The sequence below is a fragment of the Choristoneura fumiferana genome, chromosome 23 (assembly GCF_025370935.1).
Source record: "Choristoneura fumiferana chromosome 23, NRCan_CFum_1, whole genome shotgun sequence".
In the NCBI taxonomy this organism is placed as follows: domain Eukaryota; kingdom Metazoa; phylum Arthropoda; class Insecta; order Lepidoptera; family Tortricidae; genus Choristoneura; species Choristoneura fumiferana.
Genome location: NC_133494.1, coordinates 4,096,713 through 4,118,134, shown reverse-complemented (window position 1 = coordinate 4,118,134; position 21,422 = coordinate 4,096,713). Strand labels below are relative to the sequence as shown.

Genomic DNA, 21,422 nt, shown 5'->3' with positions numbered 1-21,422 from the left:
TATCTGACACGTCCTCGGCCTTAGAAATAGAGTCGTATCGATAGCATTAAGTAAATTACTTACAAATAGTGCCGCTAAAAATTAATAAGGTTATTATTCGAACGCGAAGGAACACAAACCCAACGCGAAGGAACCCTCTCAAATCTTAAAAGCACAGCATTTCATGCAACATAATTATCCTTCCAAAACGAATCCGAAACAACTTTTAAACACACATTAGAACCGTTAAGTCTCGGCACTCACCTACTTAAAAGTTTGTACCTGCTTAATTATGTCAGAGCACGGTAATGTTTTAAAACACATGCGAGTCAAAGTTAGGAGTTAATGACTGTGGAAAATTCTGAGAAAACGGTGGAAACTCTTTAAGTAAAATGTCTCCCACTAAACCCGGTAGCTCCTTTCGTAGCCACTGTTCTACGCGAACGGAGCGTGTTGGCAGTTGAGAAACCGTCTCTATAAATCCAGTGGCTCCTATACGAGCCGAGATTGTATGTGAGTTGTGAGTGTTGGCACTTGAGGTTGTCGGCTAATATTCTGAATTGCATACGTCGGCTTTGCTTGACACGTGATGAAAATTGTGGAGATCATTTTGACGGGCGGTTTTTGTGGGAAATGGAATATCGGTTGACGTTTTAATTTACGTTTGACAGGGCTAAGTAAATATGGCTTGTACATATAAACATTGATAATTACGAGCTTTTGTGTATTGGCGCCACTATTTTTTATTATGACTGCACTCTGAGAGGAGCCCTGTGTCCAGCAGTGGGACTTATATAGGCTGGGATGATGATTATGATATGACTTCACCCACCCAGTCTTTAATTATATAGCGCTGACAATTTAGCTAAACCTTATTCTACCTAAATCAGCGGCCTGGCCTCGTAACAACTTGGTTCCCGCCGGGCAGCCTTGATTTTCTCTATTTGCTAACATTTCGCCCGTTCTGCGCTCGTTGCGATTGTTGTTGTTGTAGTGTCTTTTTTAATCCTGGTTGTCTATTGAAATTTTTCATTATACACCACTGTTCTATATTATTATATTATAGCAACTTATAACAACGACCGATGCTGGAGTGAATACCCTATAGGAAACTCTATGACGGCCATAGTGCCCATAGTATGACATTGGAATGCAAACGTTTAAGGAAACCAGTTAATACTAGATCTTATGACATTTGTAGCGAATGCTGTTATGGAAAGGAAAAGAATTTAAGACGAGGCCTCGATCCAATTTTTTCCCATATTTTCTTTCAGTTTAGTGAGCGAGCTATAGTCACAATTAGCACCAACTTAGAACCTAACTCAATCACGAAAATTTAATCACCAAGCCATCACACGACGATCCAAAAATCCCTCACAATATTAACTCGAACTTGTGGTACTAAGTTTTTCATCACATGATTAGACCCCTCTTATAGCCCCCCCCCCGCTCCTGGGATCGGATAAATCCTCGGTTATCCCCGCTAAGACCCAGAAAGCTTTCTTAGAGAAAAACGTCGAACGTCCGTGGTTTTGGATGTGGTATCGCTTTACGAATTTATTTCTTGAAGCAAGAAAGTAGCTCAATTCTAATAAATATTTATACCCACCTAAATCAGAAAGTTACTCTTCCTTTCTGTAGGTTGAGCCAATAAAAATAAAGTATTTCATATGCAGATAATTTGTGACCTGGGAAGGACATAGGATAATTGAAATCCCGGAACACACACAGTTCTCACGGGCTAGCAATAATCCTCCATATAGCAAATTTCATCGAAATTGTTAGAGCCGTTTCCGCTTTTTGCCACGTTTATTAACAACTTCCCTCTTAATGACTCGTATATGACTCACGAAAGCCTTTTGGAGTAAGCTCATAAACCATAAAAAGTTCTTTTTGTGATTAAGTGCGGGTAGTTCGAAGGACTCGCGCTGCTAAGCAGACATGACACCCCACACTTCAGTCTACTCGTGACCACGGCCACTGTAATGTGGTTGAAACGTCGAGGTAAATATTACTCGTGTGTTTTAGCGTGAGAGTCCCGTTTGTGGTATTTTGACTACGAGTGAAAATCACGAAAGTTTAAAAAGGTAAAAAGTTCCGACCTAGGTACCTATTTTTATTATCTGAACGTAAAGCAGTGTTTTGTGTGTTTGTTTGTATTCTTGCAACGTGAGCGTATAGCGAAAGCCTTTCCTCATTATCTGATGTTTTTTTTTTGTCATTAGATAGTGATATTTTTTTAATAAATACTTACGATAAATATGTGTAGTAAGGATAAAAACGTGGAGTAGGTACAGTCGGTGCTTTAACATCCAATTTTCTATGCAACTGTATGAAAAAGTAGATAAGTACATAAGTTAGGGAACCGGCCGTATCTTAAAAAAGCATTGTATGGGGACAGTGAAGTGTATCTTTGTCACTAAAAAGCTAATACTTGTCCATTAACGTCCGCTTAACACGTCTATAAAGACTCTTCTCACATCCAACCAAACATCGAATAATTAGATTCCGCGTTGAGTGGTGTAATTCTCGTAAAATGGAAGATGTATCGCGTCTAACCTGTTTTGGCAAATTATCTTTTGGATTATTCAGACCGCCGTCTCGCGGGTATGAGACGCGGGGCTAATAGGTTTCTCTTAGTCCGGGATTAGGTGTGTCAGAAGTCAGAATAACGGTTTTAGGTTAGTTTTAAAGTCTCGGAACATAAGAGAAATATTGTGTGTATTCCCTTCCAGAAATGTGAAAGTTGCAAGTGGGAATTTAGTTCCGCTTGTCGCCGATAGATGTCGCTTAAAAATACATAAAGGCTATCGAATACTGGATCCTCTAATTGACAAGTAAAGCTGTAGGTACAAGCTGTCATCGGCTAACGGTATAAGGTCCGTTAATTATTATATGATGTTTCCGAAACTAGCTAGGCCAAGTCCTCTCATTCTAAGATGAGGCCTATGCCCAGCAGTCGGACGTTTATGACTTTATAGGCTGGGATGACGAAGATCCTATCTGATCAAAAGGTTAAAGCCCTCCGAAAACATGATGCTACAGGCAACTTAAGAAACCCCCTCGTTGCCGGGGGTTCCAAACCTGTCACACGAGCCACGCTTTGACACTCGGTTGCTGTCAATCAGTCAAGCCTAACTGAGTGGAACACTTCGTAGCGCCACGCTTAATTGATCGCGAGACAATTAATTCAAAAAGACTGGAGCGCGGACAAAGCGTTCACCGTTTTTGCATTGATCAATGGATACGAAAGACTTAGGTAAAAAAAAAATAGGTACTAGGTACTTATACCTGCTGAGCTGGCAACATTGCATTTTTGTTAGTTTTTCTCGATTAAACTATCCTATGTCCTTCTCCGGGGCTCAAACTATCTGTATACCGAATTTCATCTAAATCGTTTTAGCGGTTTAGACGCGATGACGTAACAAATAAACAAATAGACTTAAAAAAGTACGCATTTATAATTTATACGAGTGTTAGTGGGAAGTGGGATTCCACAGGATCAAACTTTATTCGTATAAAATCTCGCAATATTAACCGCTAAGTCTGAAGATATAAAAATTTCGATCGCGAGCTTCAGAAACGTTATGTCTAACGTTTCTGAAGCTCGCGATCGAAATTTTACGTCCTCAGTAAAATACGGCCTCAGGATGTAGCATAATGGGAATTCCCGTTGGAATTTTGATATATCACGTAGATAACTCAGATTGAACTGGCGGAATGCATTTATTGAGAGCGAATCCACCGGTAAAGAAAAGACTAGTGTAGAAATTAACAAAAAGCGTATTCTGAAAGAGAATCATTGTATGATCTTAACAAAATTAATTATTACCTATTTTAAAAATTATCGGGGTAATTTATATATAGCAGGGGGTCGATGGGGTCGCATCGTTAGTGAGTGTCGCACGGCGGTAGGGTTACCCCATGGGATAAGAGGGAAACCCCCAGGGGCCGTAAAATTAGCGTTCTCGGTGCAAATTGAAATGTGATAGTCGGTGTTTAATTGTGATAGGTTATTTGGCAACTTCGGGGTTCTTCTGATAGATCCTCGTTGTATAACATTATACTCGGTATCATAAACGTTAATATGAAATATTTCAGCGTAAAAGTTTTTTTTTTTTTAATTTTCCAACTAACCATTTTCCAGGCAGAGCGCGTTTAGGTACAATCAACCACATAAAGGGCACAAATATTGGATTTTGCTAAACAAAATCAATTAAGTAATTAAAAGAAAATATTCGTCTTTAAATTAATCCGTCATAGGTAAACAATATAAAACTATGATTCAGTTTGTAGAACCGTATCCAAATTGGCGGGCCCTAGAAAAGGGTCTTAAATTATATAAGGGAAAAGGGTTAAAGTTGACTAACAAGTAAAGAGCTAAAATAATACCTTGTGTTTCTTTTTAGGGACCCTTATAGTTTTGCCATGTCTGTCCTTCTGTCTGTCTGTCTGTTCGCGGCTTAGCTCAGATACCGTTAGTACCAACTAGAAAGCTGTAATTTGGCATTAATATACATATCAGTCACGCCGACAAAGAGGTAATATAAAAAAAAATTAGGGTATCTCCCACAGACGTAAAGTGGGGGTGATATTTTTTGTCGACTAATCCTATAGTGTGGGATAACGTTGGATCTATCTATCTATAGCAGCCCTTGTTGCGTCCGTCTTCGAACGTAGGCCTCCTCTTCCCGTTTCCACGTCTGTCTGTCCCCTGCCACCTTCATCCAGTTAATGCCGGCTTGCTGCCGGATGTCATCCGTCCATCTCTTAGGAGTCTCCCTCTACCGCTAGCGTTGGATAGGTCTTTTAAAACCATTGGGGGGTTGCCCAGACGATTTTTCGATTTAGTGAGCTGTTTGCGAAATATTCAACTTTAAAGTGCAAATTTTCATTAAAATCGAGCGTTACCCGCCCCCTCTAAAATCTAAACAGTTGGGTGGTAAAAAAAAATGCAGGATGGTATAAAATATATCTAATTTACTTGCAAAATTATAACGGCTAAAGATTGCTTGAGAATTATTAGTAGTTAAGGAGAATAGCAGCCTAAGGTATAAAATATACCTACGTAAACTTGGAAAATTCCATACACAATACGAAATCCTTATAAAAATATTACTTGATTTTTTCGTAATAGCTACGGAACCCTATGTTGGGCGTGTCTGCAACGCTCTTGGCCGGTTTTTTTATCTTTTTGCCGCATAAATAATATAAAGTCGCTACTCCAACACAAAGTTCCCGACATATTTATTTAGCTCAGCAAATTGCACACCCAAAGTGACAATGCTTGTAGAACCCATGACCCATTGGGCCATAGGGTTCTGTAGTAGCGAAACATTGTTGCAATTAAAAAAACTCATACAATACCAAGTACACAATAATTAAAACAAAATTTATTAAAGACTCTCATGAATTCACAATACACTTCAACAGCGCAAACACTTCGCACTATAACAATTCAACAAGCAATTACTTGGAAAACACCACTTTTACTATACTCTACAACCCTACTGCAACTACCAAACCAAAAAAACTGAACTACCAATTCTACTTCACTCAAATTTCAACCATATGTACTAACGCATTAAAATCCAAAATGCTTCTAATAGCAACGTGATTTAAAATCTTTCGCTGTTAACACCCTATCCCCAAAATGCCAAGGGTACTTCAATCGTACAACATACGACTACCTAAGGAGCTGTGGGCATCAACGGCCTATCGTACAACCGATTTCTAAACTCAGTTGATAGCATTCTTAACTCAAGTTGTTAGGGTGTATTTTGGAACGTTCGGGTGTCGTCTTAAATTGGTTGTTTTAAGGATGTCACAAGTGTCATTGTTCCTGTAATGCCTTGGATGTCGAGACAAGACCATTGTTTTAGCGCGACGCAAGAGCCCTATGTCAAAGTCGTATTGAATTAGATTTCACGTTTTAGTGCTTTTTTGTTGATAATTGTGTTGACTATTACTCGCAAATGACATTTTTACTCGACTGCCCGGAGGAGGTTTATGTTTATCGAGCATTATGCGGGCGTATAGCGTATATAAGTATGTATTTAAATACATCTAAAGTACCATTTTCTCATAAATATCTAAAACGTAAGGATGTTTTTTTTTTAGTAAATACTACTAATCAGCCGCATGGAACCCAATAGGTGGGCTAAAATAGCCACAGACTGGATACCACAAAACAGACTTCGGCGGCGAGGCAGACCTGGAGGACATGGGGGGAGGCCTTTGCCCAGCAGTGGGACACCTCTACAGGCTTCTAAATAATAATAATAATACTACTAATACCTGCTACTTCTTTTTTAGGACTCCGTACTCAAAGGGTGTCAAACGGAACCTTATATTACTGTAGCTAAGCTACACTATTCATCTGCGTATCTCTTTGTCATACATAGAGATGAACATAATGAAGTTTATGCGTAACTAGCGTTTACCCGCGGCTTCGCACACCTAAATCCAGCTCATTAGATCCAGCAGCTGAATTGAAATTTCTGGATTTAAAAAAAATCCCGTGGGAATTTCCGAAAATTAAATCGTGGTTTTCATTGACGTTACATTAAAAACAATCAAGTTAAGCCCAGCGGTTGTTATTACGAGATTTTATCCCTATCCCGTGGCAATATCGGAATAAACAGTAGCCTACTCGTATGTTTTATTCCAGATGTCCAGCTATCTACGTACGTAATTTCATCCAAATCCGTCCAGCTGTTTCAGCGTGAAGGAGTAACAAACATACTCACTACTTCACACACTCACTGCTTCACTCTGATCCTTGTTGGACGGCCATACCTAACCCCTCACCATGACCCCTCTATCAAAAGTGTAGCGACTTAGAAGAGAGTGTTTTTTTACACAGCCTTAGTGTCCTTCTGCTGGGCAAAGCCTCCCCTCTTGACCTCCACAACTCCCGTTCTGACGCTATGTCAGGCCAGTCCTTTGCGTACGTGTCCAAATCGGCCGGCGATCTCAATCTGCCTCGACGTCGCTGGACGTTCTACGGCACCCACCAAGATGGAACGAAAGAATTGAGTGTAAGTACACTACAACTTTTTTATTTTTTATTTATTTTCGTTTGATATTAAGTAAATGAACTAAAACAATTTCTTTGCTCACCCGCGACCTTATGATATTTTTTTTAAGTGATTATATCTAATATGTATTTAAGTATGTATTTATCTATATAAGTATGTTTATGCGTTGCCTAGTATCCATAGTACAAGCTTTGCTTAGTTAGGATCCCTGTATTTCTTTTATTATTATTTTTTGTATTTTTTTTCTTTAATTGTATAATATAGTTTTTAAGTATTTTATTTGTAATTATATTTTTATGAAAAAATAACTTTCTGCCAAGTTTCTTGCGGCGCATTCTTCTTGGCAATGATGGTCTTTCCGAAAGCGCTGGTAGTTTAAAAACATGACGTGTAAAAGTGCCCATTGCGGCCTATTTACTGAATAAATCATTTGAATTTGAATTTGAATTTGAGGAACTAGGTCGGTTTGAGGTGTCCCATGAAATTTATTTATTTATCTATTGAAAAATCGAAATGCAACATCTCAATCTGTCACACACTAATTCGATACTCAAAACTCACTAGAAAGGTATGTTCCGCGCGGCGCCACGGCATTCGTGCCTCGCGTAATCCAATATGTCTGACAGCTGCTCCCAAAGCTTCCTTTTTATATTTTTCGGGCGAATTATCACCGACACTCCCGCTGGACGAGGATGCGAATCAAATTGAAAGCCGGCTCAATTATATTACCAAGATGCTTTAGGGTTATCAGTTATTGTTGTAAAAGACTGGCGTCAATGTTAGGTAGGTAAATAATATTATTATGGCTATTAGTAAAGTCAATGTCAATTGTGCGACAGTTTTAAGCAAGTTCAGTCCAGTTAGAAATCAAATCACGCTTTAATCACGGTTCACTTCACGGTTAATAAACATTTTTTTCTTTCTTGAAACTAATAATTATAAAAATTGGCATTAAAACTTAAAACTGTAAGAAAATTTCAAGCTAATAATCGTTTAATTTTAAAACAAGCTTTTTTTTAAATCACTTTTTAAGACAGACATAGACATCATTTTATTTCGACATCAAACTTAAAATAATACACAATTTACTTATTTAATAAGTGTACCTATGCTAAATTCTTTTATTTATTAAATATGGTACCTAAGTACTTTATCCATCAAATATTGACCACGATTACTTTTGGTAAATATCATGTTACCAATTTTTTAGTCCCTTATTTGTTCGATCCATCAATTCAGTCCAATTCATCCGCGGGAGTATCGTCAAGGAGCCCACGCTTCGAAACTCCTTTACTTGAAACTCCCTGGTTGGTTAATAATATTCGATAAACTGTTTTATAGTTTGGTGCAATTTACTTCAAATAAATTATTTAAATATTTTGGGATATTTGGTAAATTAAAAAAAACAGCCTTGACTTTTGGCAAGGACCAACCAGGGAGAAGGGAAAAGGGAATAAAAATTTCTTTATATTTAAAATCAACATTTTCACGTAGTTTACCAAGAAAGAGGATAAAAATTCAATTATTTATTAATTATTAGACTTTACTCGAGGCTTTCCACACGTAAACTAGAAGAAACGGCAGTTGAATTGAAATTTCAAGATTTTATTAAATTTCCATGGGAATTCCAAAAATTCGTCGCTGTCGTGTTGTCGTCGTCGTTGATTTCATTAATGTTTCGTATAAAAACACTGGCCAAATTTCATAATACCTCTAATCCTTTTCGGATTTTATTCCGATTCCTGGGAATATAATAGATAGATATATTTTTCTAACTCTCTCGGCTGCTGTTGTACTTTTTAACGACTAACAACAACAACTAACAAGTTAGCAGAATACCTTAGGAAATGTAAATTTAAACTATCATTTAAGCGTTATTTGTAAGCCATACGATAAATAAATAAGTTAGACAAAATAATCTTGCATTAAGTATGTTTATTCTCTACCCTGACTTCCGCAATAATCAAGCACCGTCAACAAAAATAGTATATAAATCACAATTATTCTGTTTGACAAAAACAATAAATTGAGTCTGTGTTTTCTGTACTGCTTACTACCTATGTGTTGGTGTCCAATAGAGTCATTAGATTAAGTTTATTGTATTAAATTCCTTCAAAGTGCAAAATGTAGTTGACGCGAATCGCCGAGTGCCTGTCAATATTCCTCTAGGCATAAACATCCTAAGTCAGCTAAAGCCACAAATCATTCAGCGACACCCCTTAATCCCGGTAACACGTTTGGAAAGGTGCGAAAGGGGCCGGGCCGAGGGGCAGCCATACCGTAATACCATTCCGAGATGAACGACTTAAACGCGTTACATACAACCAGTTTACCGCAACCCTCGGATAACATAGTATCCCAGCGGATTTAGAGTTCTTACAGTATTGGATGGGTCAATGTTCGATTCTCAGCTGTTTTGGTGGTTTTGCCAACTAGAGTGGCTTTTGACAATGCTAGTTAACTAATGGAAGCTGTTCGACGGATGGACAGAATTGGTGTCTTACGGGCCGGATCGCCTGTCAGGTTTGTCAATTTGCTGCGAAAGTGGACCAGTTCAGTTTCGGTGGTCAATTTTTCAAGAGTTTTGATGGGCTTGTTATGTTTGGAGCTGATGAAGATAGTTTGGAAAATGAAATGCAATTAAATTAGTAGGCTGTGCAATTTTACTCTCATTTAAAAAACATTTTTTAACTTTACTAATCCACTAAATAAAATCTTTAGAAATTCAATCACGTAATGAACAGGCTTGACCATAACTATATACATAGTATCTGTTTTTATGATGGTTTAAATTTAAAAAAAAAATTGTGTCTTAAGTTGGCATTTTTAATATATTTTCATAAAAAATGTGTGGTGTGTGTACCTACATGATTATAAGCTTCAAAGAATTATATCAGTCAGTGTAGTCTCTTAAAAATCCTTTCAATGCAAAGTATCTATCTACGAAACCTTTGGCTTATTTTATAGCTTTATACGCGTGTAACATCGCATTACCCGCCGATAAGTATATCGCACATAAACCCGCAACAAAAAATAACAACCGCGAAAATTACTTTCCGAAATCATCCCTCCAGCCATTAGGGGTTAACCAAACACTTCGGCCCGATTTCCAAACTCCCGTTTAGCCCATAAAACCCATTCACGTAGGCCTGGAGCGACAGCGAGCCACTAAATTGTACCAGTTTCGTGCCCAGCCGACGGAATTGGGCAATTTTTATTTGGGCATAAATAAAACACGCTCGGTTGCTCGCAGCAATTTGCCTAAAACCGAGTCGCGATGCGCGGCGTGTGCCCAAATATTGCATGCAAATGACGTAATTTACCTAGATGTTTTTCGAGCGACACGTGGTGTGGGGTCGATTCGGTGCCATGCGGAATATATTTGTTTCGGACTCGTCGGGGATGCGCGACGGTAAGAGGCACCTACACTATTTCGTTGCTATTTTTCTTGGATACAAAAAGGGTACTTAGCAAATTTTCGTTTACCTACTTCTAAAAGTAGCTTACCAGACGGTTCACGTGAATTTTTCTTACATTTCGTTGTCACCTTCGTTCCTTTTTGTGTTCGGACGTGTCATTTTGAGTGAAAGAGACAAAATGAAACGCGAAAATTAGCAAAGAATTAAATTCTAATTCCACCTTTACGGTGTGATATCAACTAACGGCTGGTCGGTCAGCGTGGCAATAGTTCATTTTAATTAAAAATTCGAAACACCGTTCGTAAATTCCCTTAAAAACGCACCTACTTACTACTCGACTCTATATAAAGACCAGTACACACGTACAAAAATCATCCCCATCACAGTAAAGTCGTCAATTTACATCCCGCGTCTAACGCGATCCGGCGTCGAGCTCGTAAATCTTGTCTTTACTGCCAGTGTGCACGCCGCTTAAACTTTCATGGGCCTCAATTTTGTATACAATAAGTAATGAGTAATGCTTTAATATTGTTTGAGTTTAAACGTAATATTGAGTAGAATAGGTTTTGCAGTGGGCGGGGCACATCGCTCGCAGGACTGATAGCCGATGGGGTCAGAAGGTTTTCGAATGGCGTCCGCGGACTGGGAGACGAGCTGTCGGTAGGCCTCCTTCAAGATGGAGCGACGACCTGGTTAAGGCAAAGCCCTTGGTCCGTGTGTAATGTCTAGTAGTGATGTAACTAATATCAATTTTCGGGTATCATTGGCGAATGCGAATGGGGATGTGAACATTCTGCCGAGTTTTTAATTGAAGGCCATTCATTTATGGGTCTATTTTGACAGCTGACTTACTCCGCGAGCCGCGCGCACACTTTTGCATGTTATTTCGAGCATTACCAAGAGGATCCGAAGTTATTCGATCAATGATTACACACACAAACATCACGCCTGTATTCTCAAATGGGGTAGGCAGAGCCAGAGCACACGAAACGTTACCGCTTCGGAGCCACTTTTAGCAATTTTAGGTTTTAAGTTTGACAAAAACGGTACAATAGTGACAGGTTGCTAGCCTGTTGCCTACGGTATACCTTAACCTTATATCCTTAGTCGCCTCTTACGACATCCACGGAAGAAATGGAGAGGTCTAATTCTAACCCGACACCACACGATCAATGATTATATGTTACTTATGGAAAGCTTGTAAAAAAAAAACGTGTCAATGATTGTCTACTGACCTGCACCCTGGCTTCGGTGAGGTTAATTTTGAGCGCCAGGTCTTCCCGCGTGAACACGTCCGGGTAGTGCGTCTGCGCGAACGCCGTTTCCAACTCCTCCAGCTGTCGATTAAAGATAAGTTAACCGCTGCACTCAGAGACGTTTTGATTTGAATAAAACGGAGTAATTCATTAGCTCATAGATTAACAAAACCAGATTTTTTAGGGATCGGGTAGAGGTGAACCTGAAATATCGGAGGCCTTACCTATTGTCACTCCGAATCACAAACGTTTTCACAACTTCCTTCTGAATAGAATGAGGGTAGAAAGAAAGGGATGTTGAATGTGATCGCGGGCGCCTGCGCATTAAGGTGGTTTTCCACCGACGAGGCGAGACGAGAATTGAAATTTGTATGGCAGTGCCCGCGGCGGCCCGCGGCGGGCGCGCGAGAATGCATACAAATTTCAATTCTCGTCTCACCTCGTCTCGTCTCGCCTCGCCGGTGGAAAATCACCATTAGACAATACGGCCGCAGGTGTGCTACCACTTGGAGCAGTGAAAAAAAAATGAATAAAATCAAAAGAGACGGTAAAAAGTGTAGGTATTTCCAGTAATTTTTTAGGGAATCAAAGCCTATAGGGTACTACCAGTTGTCCTAGAAACTTGAAATTTGGTTAGATGACAGCTCTTTATACGAGTAGCACAAACAATAAGAAAAATCTGAAAATACTTTCCACCATCTAAAAAAACATAACCCTCCTTGGAGCAGTCGGGTAATTACCTTACACGCGCACATTTAGTCTTAGGAGAGGGTCTAAAAACTGAATATTCATATACATAGACCTACAAAAACTTTTTTTTTTTTAGACCCTCCTCTCGTACGTGGAAAGCCTACGTCCACCAGTGGACGTCCTATGGCTGATATGATGATGATGAGACCCTCGTCCCTGGTGTCCTCTGGACATCTCCTATTGGTATTAGGGTATTACCTGTTGCAGCGTGAAGGTGGTGCGATTGCGCCGCTGCTTTCGCCGCACGAATGTGTCATCGTGTATCGCCGGATGGTACGAGTAGCTCGTGTCTGCAACAAGGAAGACACTGTATTCCTGTCCTTCTCTTACATGTATGGGTTGGCACTTCAGTACTGCTCAATAAATATGGTATCGAGACAATAAGAAAAAGATGAGTGACTCGTGGTTGCAACAGAGACGATTGGTCGTATTCCTGTCCTTTATTTACATAGACGGGTTTATACACCAGTAGGTACCTACGGGTCAAGGAATATGCTAAATTGTAAGAGAAATAGTATACACTTAGAAGTCACACACCGTCAATATATTTTTATATGTAGGTACACGAAAAACTAACTATATTTCAATCATGAGGAAAAATTAACAATAAAAACAAAACAAGTGTAGTAAAACTCTGATAAGTACCTAACTTAAAGTTTTATTTATTTCGACCGTACTTTTTGTTGAGTGTACTTGCAATTGTCATCCAAACTACATACATAATGTACCAATTTTTAACTCAATGTCATTAACTGTTGAAGAGTTCTATCCTGCGGAGACTATTCTGGTCGGAATACCTACCAGAATTTCACTACCAAATCATTGTATACTTATACTTAGTCAGCGGATTTACATAAGTAGGTATAGGTACCAAATTTCAACTCAATCGGATACCACGATGTGGCCAAAAATCCTCCGGCGGTTTAGGACTACAAAGAGAAATTACCACTTCTTGAAATTACCACTTCTTGAAATTACCACTTCTTAAAATGCCCACTTCTTGAAATGATCACTTCTTAAAATTATATGATTACCTACTTAGAATGGCTTAGGTTAGGTTACGCTTATTTTATAAATTTCCTGAAAAGTGAATAGTTTCAATATAGTTAACAACTAACCGTTACCTGCGACTCCGTCCGTGCAGAATTCGTTTATCACTGTCCCGCGAGAACTATGCTATTTTCCGGGGTTTAAATTATCTTATGTCCTTCTCCGGGACTCAAACTATCTGAATTCCGAATTTTATCTCAATGACGTGATGAAGTAACAAGCAAAAAAACAGACTTAGGTACAAACTTTCGCATTTAGGTATAATATGACAATCGACAATAGAACATACACTACTTTAGGACAAACAATCATTCGACGATACGATATTGTAGACCCTGTAAGAATATCGTGATTACAGAACGCAAAAACAACATTTACTGATACACTTATAAGTGCAGACACCCCACAAGTCTATTACCAGCTATTAACATAAACACAAACGTACCAAATCTCAATAGCGTACGCTAGAGTGACCCCACGGTCTGAAAAGGCCGGATACGCGCACCATTACTCCGCCCCAGCAGTTAAATGAAGTGGGGACACCCTAGGGTGGCCAAACTTGACTTTTTGTTGCTTAATTGACTCTATCTATTAAGTGTGCTGTTATTTAAGGCGGGAAGCGAAGGCTTTGGTCTTGTTGGGTTCCGTTGAAAAAATGATTATAAGGAACCCTCAGCCGTGGTAGCTCTCAAGCAGAGGATAGTAGGTTCAAATCCGGGCTCGCACCTCTGTCTTTTTCTAAATTCATATTATCATGCGGAATTACATCTGGAATTCACCACGAGCTTTGCGGTGAAGGAAAACATCACGAGGAAGCCTGCACAAACTGCAAAGCAAATCAATGGTGTGTGTGAAGTTCCCCATTCTCACTAGGCCAGCGTAGGAACTATATACGGCCAAGACCTCTCATTCTGAGAGGAGGCCTGTGTTCAGCAGTGGGATGTATATAGACTGAGATGGTGATGATTATGAAGTAACTTACTGTCACGCAATGGTTTTGAGGCTTGCCTGGGCCCTTGGGTGACAACAAGGTTGATGCCCTAGGGAATGGAAAAAAGAATGACGTAAAAAATATTAGAGAAGAGATCCCTTTAAGGGATAAGTTCGCCTTTTTACATCTTATTATATTGTTATTTGCTAATTTCTTTTGTTTTTATGTACAATAAAAAGTTTATCATTTACAACACAATACAAAACAATATTTAGTCTATTTTTAATCCCGGTTTTTAACCTCGAAGTGATCTTATAAAAAACATTAATGTCTTAATAAAATTAAAAAAGCTTTAAAGTGAACTAACCCTTAAATTAGCCAAATTGAAAAAGTTCATGATCCAAACCTCGTCTTTACATTACAGTCCATCCAACAAATTCTACATTAAAAAGAAATACAAAAAGATAGTCCTGAATCATGTCCATTGTGGTGCACACTCAATTTAAGGGTCACAACTGCAATAACAATAGCTCATTGATGCATTTTTATCCATCGTCGGTAACACGATACAATATTAATTAAAATGTACAAATTTGTCCAAAGTTAACATTTATTGACGCGATATCCAATTAACATTTTAAAATGTCCACGTTTAATTTTATGAATCCATTAATGATGAATTTTTGAAGCGATACTTTTAGCGTTCAGTTATTGAATTTTAAATTTGGTATAAATTGACTGCTATAGGTACTAACTTATTAAGTTGGGTCATTTTTGTTCCATCTATTAATGCAATTGTGTCGAAGATAAGGGATAAGTATTATTAATATAAGTTATGGTGTCTTTGAGTGCGAAGTGAGTAAATGTCGAAAAAAATACAACTCAATTGATAACCTCCTCCTTTTTTTGAAGTCGGTTATAATAGGAACTCAAGTATTTTTTATATTGAGAATAGCTCAAACTATTTGTAAGTTGAAGTGGCAGTGGACGGGCCACAACGCTCGAAGAACAGATAACCGTTGGGGGTGAAAAACCCTGAGCCTATACTATGAAGTGCAAAATTCGAACTTCATATCACGCCGTCCCGCTGACGCTTATATTATTTAACAAGGGAGTGAGAGGGACGGTACGATACGAACTTCCAATTTCGTAGTAGCCCGTCTGGAGTAGCGACCGCGAACCGAAAGACGAGGCGCTGGTTGGTCTCCCACTAAGGGGCTGTTTCACCATCCATTGATTAGTGCTAACTGACGGTTAAATGTGATGCTGTCTCTATTTGTTTTGTTCGAATAGACGGAGACGGCATCACATTTAACCGTCGGTTAACGCTAATCAATGGATGGTGAAACAGCCCCTAAGTGAACTGACGACATTGCGAGATTTGCGGGCAACCGGCGCATACCATAGTACAGGAATCTCAACGTTTGTCTATTGTGTTTGTTTATTCCATGTCTGTATATGCAGTAAAAAGTTTACATACATACATACCATAGTCCTATACTTCCTTTTTTTAGCATTAGAAAGAAGGTAAGCAATCTTGACGTGTCTTTTTATCGAAAAACACTTTTGAAAAATAAGTCACAGCAAATAGTAATAATTAGAAAGATCATTTACATGCTTTTGATATCATAAGTAACAGTTACTGTAAAAAGGCTCGTCAAGATTGTTTACCCTTTTTCTAATGCTAAAAAAACGAAGTAGGTATAAGTGGCCCATATTAAATTTAATCAGATACCCCCTCCCCCTCTTGGCACTCCAGGAAAAAGAGTCTTAACAGACACAAAGACAGTCAGACAAACAGCGAAGGTACGAAACCCTAAACGACTTGCATAATAAAAATAAACCTCGCAAAGATAAACAAAAACCGGGACCGAAAAAGAAAATTTAAAACCAAAGCGTGGATTACTCTGGATTATAAATATTTTCATTAATTGAATGTTAATAATTGAAGCTTCATCACGTAGAAAAATCCCCTAGGGCGGAAATTAAAAAGTTGCCCCCATCCGGCGAGGCGAGGGAGAGAGAACTATCCTTAGTAAAGTTGGACCTATCTGCAGTAGGTTGTATATTTTTTAGCCTTTAGTTAGACCAATTTTTCTAATTTAAAATTGGTGGTGATCACGAATAAGTCCCAATGAGGGCTATCGCGTATGAATTCGCCACTAGAGGCGCTAGTGTAGCGTGAGGTCTCCGAAATGTCAAATCTCATAGTTTTTGGGTGAGCTACGCGGGTTTATTTATAATTAGAATAATTTTGTGAATATTTTGCAATATCTGAAATTAATTATGGCAAATATGCGTTCCGGGGCAATGAATGTCTGTGTTTTGAGAGTTTTGTCTTTCGGAAACCTTTGTCCTCCCTTTTTTCCGAACAAAACGGGGACTATGCAACACTGTGGCATGCTCGATATTTGTATGGTACGGTTTTAAGGTGTATTAAATATGATTTTAATCTAAACTTTGTTTTCACGCCCGTAATAACAGACTTTGAAAGCCTCACGCAGCAGTGCGCCATCTAGTGAGACAAAAAACGATAGCCCTCATTGTATGGAACCAAGCTTTTTTATAATATTTTTAAGTTGAAAATAACTTTTAATAAAAATTCATTGCCACCCTACTAATGGTTTAGTTAGTGAGTGTTTAGACTATGAACATTTATATCAAAATTAAAGTCAAAATATCTTTATTCAATTTAGGCTATAACAAGCACTTATGAATGTCAAAAAAATCTACTTACCACCGGCTCGGAAAAACCTCTGTTGAGAAGAATTCGGCAAGAAACTCAACGAGGTATATTTTACATATATATGTACCTACCTACATCACAAGTACTTTATTTTTAACACAGTAGGTTCGCTATTTGAATAGATATCCTCTGCATAAGACAATTTTCAACCGACTTCAAAAAAGGAGTTTTTCAATTCGGGTGTAGGCATATTTTTTTGTAAACTAAATTTAAAAAAAGCATAATAAGTTGTCATTATATGACACTTGAAGCTTCTACCTACTTTAATTCAATAGTTAATTAAGGATGACCATGTATCCAGTGGTAATTGCTTTTAAGAAAATCATTAATTGTAAAGGACTCTACCCACCGCACCGTATCATGCCGTCACCGTAACAGGAACGTGACGGAATGTCAAGCGCATACATGACACGCGACAGTGACGGCATTTCATCATCATCATCATCATCATCATCTTTTGGGTACCTTTATTATGTCCTAGCACTCTGAATTCTGCTCGTTAAGTAAACGCTTAAAGCCCGCAACGTTGTAAGGTACCCCTCTTTTATTAGGGGTTAACACCAAGGTTTCCATGGTTTCCCGAACTAAAGCAACGGCCGCAGCAGCTCGTCGGGATGTGATTGCCGCGCGCCAAATTGCTTTATGCATTTTTAAGCGATCCGCTTAAGCCACTTTTTTCCACTACGCTTTTAAAGTTAACCCCCACCCGTCCGGCAATTCGTTAATAGATTTTAAAAATTAACAATTTCCCAATTACGCCGGCCGGCCTGTCATTTTCGACGGCCGTAATGAAATAACGCTGGATAATTTTGTTAAGGGTCTTTGATCGTTGCCAAAAAAGCGAGCTTTCGGGACTAATCAAAAGTGACATGATCCTTATTAGGTTAGTTTTGATGTAACTCGGTTAAAACGACACTGGCGCGACTCAAAAACTATTTTATGAATAATAGATGACGCTAGCGCGGCCAATCCCAAGGGAGCCCCGCCCATCCCCGTGCCCCCGCGCCCCTCCTTCGCTATTCATTAGCACATTACCACCCCCCGAGCACGCGAGACGAGGGATAACCGTTAAAAACTGAGTGATTTTTTTGAATTTAGAATTCTTGCGCGAGGCTTTTGTTTTTTTTTCTGGCCCGTGTGCCACAGCAGGTTATTATTTCAATACAAGTACTTATGTTTCGAGTGGGTATGTTGTAAAGGACGACCGGATTGCCTGTTAGAGAACCTGACTACGAAGCTTGAGGTCGCGGGTTCGATCCTTGGTCCGGACAGATAAGTAATTGTACCTATAAAATATACGAGTGTTTGTGCTCCAGTGTCGGATATTATAGGTAGTGTGTAAAACTAAACAGTACATACAGTCGAAAATCGAATGATGAACCAGGGTGGAACCTTTGTGCTACTAATGTCATGTTGGCATCTCATACTTTTGTCAAGGAAATCATAGTGTTAAAAGGTTCCACCCTGAGTCATGATTCAATTTGTTCGACTGTACCTCTGACATAGTTTTACTCGTATGCTATGGGTTCTAAATTTTAACGTACCTACTATTCTCAAACGTAAAGTAGAGTTAGTTTTAATTAAATTTTTCTTTGTTTTGTAATTTCATATTTGTTAAGTAATTATTGTATACGTCGTATTTTAATAAATGTTATTCTTAACTTAAAGCACATAGTACCAACATCATAAAAAAACGTAGTGTATTTCAAAATAATGTAGGTAATTATGTAATTGTTGCCAGAACTACCAGCCCTTAATCCACAATATGCTCTAAAATTTCGAATTTCAAATTAAAACTAAAACTGGATTCCAAATTCAATAATACAGATTCATTAGCCGTCTATCGATACCAGAATCGAGTTAGCGTTCACAATCGAGTTGTAAAATCGGTACAAGCCAAGAGGTTTAGTCGATATAATGGCATTAAGGCTGGCTTCTGAACTCGGTTAGAACTTTGCCGACCGATAAGTGAACTAATCGACGCTCCTGACCTATGTTAGGCTAAGAGCTGGAGGAAAGGAAACAGTGAGGTTGGTTTAAGTTGCTATAATATAATATACAAAGAAGGTAACTTATAAACTTATTATTATTAGGTATTTTTTTAGTCAAATCTCACAAATTGGATTTTACCCACTTTTAAAGATCGAATTAGGGCTATTGTTTTTGTCTTTCTAGATGGCGCCACTGTTGTGTGAGGTTTTTAAGAGTGGCTTTCAAAGTCTGTTATTACAGGCGTGAAAACAAAGTTTAGATTAAAATCATATTTAGTACACCTTAAAACCGTACCATAAAAATATCGAGCAACCACATTTTTGCGTAGTCCCGTTTTGTTCGGAAAAAAAGGGAGGACAAAAGTTTTCTAAAGGCAAAACTGTCTCAAAACACAGACATTCCTTGCCCCTTATCGCCTAATTGCCATAATTAAAATTATGCTAATTATAAATAAACCCGCGTAGCTCACCCAAAAACTATGAGATTTGACATTTCGGAGACCTCACGCTACACTAGCGCCTCTAGCGGCGAATTCATACGCGATAGCCCTCATTGAGTTAAAATTTTGTACGGATATGTAGTTTGAAAGATTGTGTAGGTACGAAGAGGTATGATCAACAAAAAACCGGCCAAGAGCGTGACGGACACGCCCAAAATAGGGTTCCGTAGCCATTACGAAAAAATTAAGTAATATTTTTCTAAGGATTTCGTATTTTATACGGAATCTTCCAAGTTTAGGTATATTTATATACTACTAATAAATCTCAAGCAAACTTAGCCGTTATAGTTGTCCTTGAAAGTTTGATATACTTACTACCATTCAGATTTTTTTTTAAATTTCCACCCACCGGTTTAGATTTTAGAGGGGGGGGCGCTCGATTTTAATGAAAATTTGCACTTTAAAGTTGAATATTTCGCAAACAAATCACTGAATCGAAAAATCGTTTTAGCAACCCCCTGATGGTTTAAAAAGCCTATCCAACGATACCCCACACTATAGGGTTGGACGAGAAAAAAAAACACCCCCACTTTACGTCTATGGGAGGTACCCTAAAAACATTTTTTTTTTAATTTTTATTGTACCATTTTGTCGGCCTAGTTTACATATATCCGTGCAAAATTACAGCTTTTTTAGCATTAATAGTCCCTGAGCAAAGCTGCGGACGGGCAAACAGACAGACAGACATGGCGAAACTATAAGGGTTCCGTTTTTGCTATTTTGGCTCCGGAACCCCTAATATGGTCAGCAAAAAAGCTCACACACAAAAACTGATTTACTTACAGGGGTGGGAGGCTTTGAGTGAACAGGTACTCCAGGGTTTGGAGTATGTGCTGGCGTGACGGCAGGCTCAGTGGTCATGACAGCAGTACAGCTTGCGCTTGGAGACGACAGCTACTTACAGGGGTGGGGAGGCTGTGCTGATAGGGCGGCAGGCTCGGTAGACAGTGGCAGTTGTTCGCCCACGATCGCCAGGTGGGACAATAGCTACTTACAGGGGTGGGAGGCTGTGAACGGGTACTCCAGGGTTGGGAGCCTGTGTTGGTGCGGTGGCAGGCTCGGCGGACAGTGGTAGCAGAACAGCCCGCGCCCGCCGCCACCGCCGCTCGCCAGCTGCGGACAAAACAGGGGGTGAGACACACCAAATGTTTTTTCATCACACTTACTCGTATATAAGCAGTGTCGTAACATACAAGCTGCCTTGGTTGCAACCCCCCAAATAAAACCCTCGATCTTTTGTTCTTGTCATGAAACTCACGGTCGGTAAATTAGTCATTCGTCTTCGACTTCGGGCTTCTAATAGACTCTAGTTCGTAATTCCTTATTTACCGCCCTTAAGACTCAATGTACTATTACTTGAGCAACAAAAAAACGAAAACAGGTCTGTTTATTGTTTTTTTTTTTGCTTTGAGTTGATCTCCGACCGTCCGAGACCGAGGAAGAGGCGGTACGACACGTAGGTACTTATGTGGTATATGTTACATACCTAAGCTGACATTGCGCTAGACTGGGAGGTTTGGCGGTCAAGAAGAGAGACCTTTCCCCAGCAGTGGGCCACAATAACAGGCAAGTTAAAAATTATATTATATCGAAAATACAAACTGAGACATGGATGCACAGAAAAACCAGAAAAAGAGACCAGCGCTGGGAATCGAACCCAGGAACCCGTGAAAGTAACAAATTTGGAGTTGAAATAAAAAATACAAAAAGACTCCAAAAAACCAATCATAATTATATTATACATACCTAGATACATAATA

At 39.0% G+C, this 21,422-nt stretch overlaps 1 protein-coding gene across 1 annotated transcript in view; it reads right to left on the bottom strand.

Annotated features, from left to right (window-relative positions):
- Nucleotides 1–20,938, bottom strand: part of LOC141441190 (uncharacterized) — a 73,424-nt gene extending 52,486 nt beyond the window's left edge. Inside the window, exons 1-4 of the mRNA XM_074105866.1 lie at nt 20,921–20,938; nt 20,658–20,775; nt 12,643–12,734; nt 11,674–11,775 (exon numbers count right to left, since the gene is read on the bottom strand). Coding sequence (XP_073961967.1) covers nt 11,674–11,775; nt 12,643–12,734; nt 20,658–20,775; nt 20,921–20,938 — 330 coding nt within the window. The remainder of the gene's footprint in view (nt 1–11,673; nt 11,776–12,642; nt 12,735–20,657; nt 20,776–20,920) is intronic.
- Nucleotides 20,939–21,422: the final 484 nt, after the last annotated feature.